At 44.4% G+C, this 5,000-nt stretch overlaps 1 protein-coding gene across 1 annotated transcript in view; it reads right to left on the bottom strand.

The window, feature by feature from the left end:
- The window catches only part of mtmr12 (myotubularin related protein 12), a 59,485-nt gene that overhangs the window by 53,637 nt on the left and 848 nt on the right, over positions 1 to 5,000 (bottom strand). The window contains exon 2 of the mRNA XM_045707126.1: positions 101 to 158. Within this exon, the coding sequence (XP_045563082.1) occupies positions 101 to 158 (58 nt within the window). The remainder of the gene's footprint in view (positions 1 to 100; positions 159 to 5,000) is intronic.

Consider the following 5,000-nt stretch of genomic DNA (forward strand, 5'->3'; position numbering starts at 1 on the left):
CGACAGGAAAGTTTTGAGCAAATCAACTTGATGCCAAATGTTTCAATCATGGAGGAAACTCCAGGTTCTGGAGAGAGGAGGAACTTTTCCCCAGATGCACCTGGTAACAAGTCTGGATGTTTCTCTTTTCTGGAGGGTTCCTTCTCCGACTTGATTTCCTGTGTGAAATGACGACAAAAACATTCACATTATCACTTTACTACCTCAATAACATTTACATTTTTTTTAATTTTTTTTTACATTTTAGTCATTTAGCAGACGCTCTTATCCAGAGCGACTTATAGTAGTGAATACATACATTTCATAAAAAAAATTATATATTTTTTTTTGTACTGGGAATCGAACCCACAACCCTGGCGTTGTACACACCATGCTGGCGTTGCAAACACCATGCTCTACCAACTGAGCCACAATGTTGAAATATAAGAAAACAAACTAAATCACTCATTCAAAAAGGACTTCCTGTAATGTATACAATTTACCAGGAGAATGAGAAAGCCAAAATGTGGTGACATGTTTTCATGTTATTTTCTCTTGACAACAAACAGGGTAGTCTGGTTTTGAAATTCCTTTTAGCTAGTTTCTGGTTCTGTGTAAAGCTGTGACCATATATAAGGCTCGTTGTAATGCTGTGACCATATATAAGGCTCGTTGTAAAGCTGTGACCATAGATGAGGCTCATTTTAAAGCTATGGGCTTACTGGTTTCCTCATGCATCTGACACTTCTGGCCTCACAGAGGAAGTCAACTATTTATGTATTAGTAACTGCAGCCCTCTCGTTTCTATCTAAAGTCACAGCTAGGCGTAGCTAATGTGAGAGAGTCAAATATAGCCTTATATTCATTCAGAGATAACAACATACAGCTTGGAGAAAGTAGGCTATTCCTCTTTGTAGTAGAACAGAGTGCCATTTTAAAAATGTACATATGGATTGATTATTGGAATGTGTGTGAGATGGTAAAATGTAGCCCTGTAAATAATGAGAGAGAGAGAGACAGAGAGAGACAGAGAGAGACAGAGAGAGACAGAGAGAGACAGAGAGAGACAGCTACTATATCCAGATAATAGCTCTATATTCAGTTACATCCCTTTCATAGTAACATGTTTTTTTTTCCCCCGCCAACTTCACCATACCGCCAACTTTTGAGGAATAACAGTCTTGGGCTGTTTTTCATGGTTTGGGTTAGGTCCCAGTAAAAGGAAATCTCAAAACACTAACAGCATACAATGACATTCTAGACGATTCTGCACTTCCAACTTTGTGGCAACAGTTGTTTGGGGGAAAGCCCTTTCCTGTTTCAGCATGACAATGCCGCCATGCAAAAAGCGAGGTCCGTAAATAAAATGGTTTGTCGAGATCGGTGTGGAAGAATTTGACTGGCCTGCACAGAGCCCTGAGCTCAACCCCATCGAACACCTTTGTGATGAATTGGAACGTCGACTGCGAGCCAGGACCCAATCACCCAATATCAGTGCCCGACCTCACTATCGCTCTTGTGGCTGAATGGAAGCAAGTCCCCGCAGCAATGTTCCAACGTCTAGTGGAAAGCCTTCCCAGAAGAGTGGAGGCTGTTATAGCAGCAAAGGGGGGGACCAACTCCATATTAATGCCTTCCCAGAAGAGTGGAGGCTGTTATAGCAGCAAAGGGGGGGGACCAACTCCATATTAATGCCCATGATTTTGGAAGGAGAGGTTGAGACGAGCAGGTGTCCACATACTTTTGGCAATGTAGTGGAATAAACATTGCCCAAAACACCTGTAAATACTATGTGAAAGCAGTATTAGAGAGAGGCCTACAACATCAAGGCAATAGGCGACTTGGGAGATAATCAACAGAATACGCTTGTAGTGTTTACAACATTTTACCTCGTGTTATCAAGCTGTGTGAGAGTGTGAATCAGCTTTTCGTCTGAACTTTGAACCCCCCCCCCATCATGTTGCTGGCTGCTCTTCATCATAATCAAAACGGTAGTTGGCGTAGCAGGCAGCACAGTAGCCTAGTTCACACTTCACACAGGGGGCGGCAGAGTAGCCTAGTGGTTAGATCGTTGGGCCAGTAACCAGCAGGTAGCCTAGTGGTTAGAGCGTTGGGCCAGTAACCAGCAGGTAGCCTAGTGGTTAGAGCGTTGGGCCAGTAACCAGCAGGTAGCCTAGTGGTTAGATCGTTGGGCCAGTAACCAGCAGGTAGCCTAGTGGTTAGAGCATGGGCCAGTAACCAGCAGGTAGCCTAGTGGTTAGATCGTTGGGCCAGTAACCAGCAGGTAGCCTAGTGGTTAGAGCATGGGCCAGTAACCAGCAGGTAGCCTAGTGGTTAGAGCATTGGACTAGTAACCAGCAGGTAGCCTAGTGGTTAGAGCGTTGGGCCAGTAACCAGCAGGTAGCCTAGTAGTTAGAGCATTGGACTAGTAACCAGCAGGTAGCCTAGTGGTTAGAGCGTTGGACTAGTAACCAGCAGGTAGCCTAGTGGTTAGAGCGTTGGGACAGTAACCAGCAGGTAGCCTAGTGGTTAGAGCATTGGACTAGTAACCAGCAGGTAGCCTAGTGGTTAGAGCGTTGGACTAGTAACCAGCAGGTAGCCTAGTGGTTAGAGCGTTGGGACAGTAACCAGCAGGTAGCCTAGTGGTTAGAGCGTTGGGACAGTAACCAGCAGGTAGCCTAGTGGTTAGAGCGTTGGACCAGTAACCAGCAGTTAGCCTAGTGGTTAGAGCGTTGGACCAGTAACCACCAGTTAGCCTAGTGGTTAGAGCGTTGGGCCAGTAACCAGCAGGTAGCCTAGTGGTTAGAGCGTTGGGCCAGTAACCAGCAGGTAGCCTAGTGGTTAGAGCGTTGGGCCAGTAACCAGCAGGTAGCCTAGTGGTTAGAGCGTTGGACCAGTAACCAGCAGGTAGCCTAGTGGTTAGAGCGTTGGGCCAGTAACCAGCAGGTAGCCTAGTGGTTAGAGCGTTGGACCAGTAACCAGCAGGTAGCCTAGTGGTTAGAGCGTTGGACCAGTAACCAGCAGGTAGCCTAGTGGTTAGAGCGTTGGGCCAGTAACCAGCAGGTAGCCTAGTGGTTAGAGCGTTGGACCAGTAACCAGCAGGTAGCCTAGTGGTTAGAGCGTTGGACCAGTAACCAGCAGGTAGCCTAGTGGTTAGAGCATTGGGCCAGTAACCAGCAGGAAGCCTAGTGGTTAGAGCGTTGGACCAGTAACCAGCAGGTAGCCTAGTGGTTAGAGCGTTGGGCCAGTAACCAGCAGGTAGCGTAGTGGTTAGAGCATTGGGCCAGTAACCAGCAGGTAGCCTAGTGGTTAGAGCATTGGGCCAGGAACCAGCAGGTAGCCTAGTGGTTAGAGCGTTGGGCCAGTAACCAGCAGGTAGCCTAGTGGTTAGAGCATTGGGGCAGTAACCAGCAGGTAGCCTAGTGGTTAGAGCATTGGGCCAGTAACCAGCAGGTAGCCTAGTGGTTAGAGCGTTGTGAACTGTGTGAAGACCATTTCTTCCTAACAAAGACTGAAATTAATTTGCCAGATTTGTACATAATTATGACATAACATTGAAGGTTGTACAGTGTAACAGGAACATTTAGACTTATGGATGCCATCCGTTAGATAAAATACAGAACGGTTCCGTATTTCACTGAAAGAATAAACGTTTTGTTTTTTTAAATGAAAGTTTCCGGATTCGACCATTTTAATGACCTAAGGCTCGTATTTCTGTGTGTTATTATGTTATAATTAAGTCTATGATTTCGTAGAGCAGTCTGACTGAGCGGTGGTAGGCAGCAGCAGGCTCGTAAGCATTCATTCAAAAAACACTTTCGTGCGTTTTGCCAGCAGCTCTTCGCAATGCTCCAAGCATTGTGCTGTTTATGACTTCAAGCCTATGAACTCCCGAGATTAGGTTGGTGTAACCGATATGAAATGGCTAGCTAGTTAGCGGCGCTCTGAGACTTGGAGTAGTTGTTCCCCTTGCTCTGCATGGGTAACGCTGCTTCGAGGGTGGCTGTTGTCGATGTGTTCCTGGTTCGAGCCCAGGTAGGAGCGAGGAGAGGGACGGAAGCTATACTGTTACACTGGCAATACTAAAGTGCCTATAAGAACATCCAATAGTCAAAAGGTATATGAAATACAAATCGTATAGAGAGAAATAGTCCTATAATAACTACAACCTAAAACTTCTTACCTGGGAATATTGAAGACTCATGTTAAAAGGAACCACCAGCTTTCATATGTTCTCATGTTCTGAGCAAGGAACTTAAACGTTAGCTTTCTACCATGGCACATATTGCACTTTTACTTTCTTCTCCAACACTTTGTTTTTGCATTATTTAAACCAAATTGAACATGTTTCATTATTTATTTGAGGCTAAATTGATTTTATTGATGTATTATATTAAAGTTAAAATAAGTGTTCATTCAGTATTGTTGTAATTGTCATTATTACAAATAAATAACATTTGGCCGATTAATCGGTACCGGCTTTTTTTGGTACTCCAATAATCGGCATCGGCGTTGAAAAATCATAATCGGTCGACCTCTAGTTCAAACATTCACTAAATCACGTGAATAACCTGTGTATTACATTAAGGCCAGCTTCCTATAAACTAGGATGTCATTCAGAGGACACACAAGGAGTTACAAGATTGCCTTCTCTGCTTACCACATACCCACCTAAGTGTATTACGGAGCTGGGTTAATAAGTGTTTGGGAGTCAAACTGCAGACCATCAGCCATTACTGTGCCACACGAATATGGACTACTGGGTCCGTCATGTGATGTTCATAAAACGATGACTTCTTGACAGTGGGATAACAGTACGTTAAGGTTTCCTTCATGGGATTTTCGACTATTATTCATTGTAGCCAACACCTGTGTAGCGTTCTTGAATATAATAGATATTCTATCTTGCCCATGTTAATGCCATATAAAACAAAATGATAAGAAAGTGCAGAAGCCAACCTCCCACGGAAGTTATGCTGTTCCCATATGTCCACACTTCAAGATATGTTTCAGGATATAAT

Source organism: Salmo salar, chromosome ssa24 (genome assembly GCF_905237065.1).
Source record: "Salmo salar chromosome ssa24, Ssal_v3.1, whole genome shotgun sequence".
In the NCBI taxonomy this organism is placed as follows: Eukaryota; Metazoa; Chordata; class Actinopteri; order Salmoniformes; family Salmonidae; genus Salmo; species Salmo salar.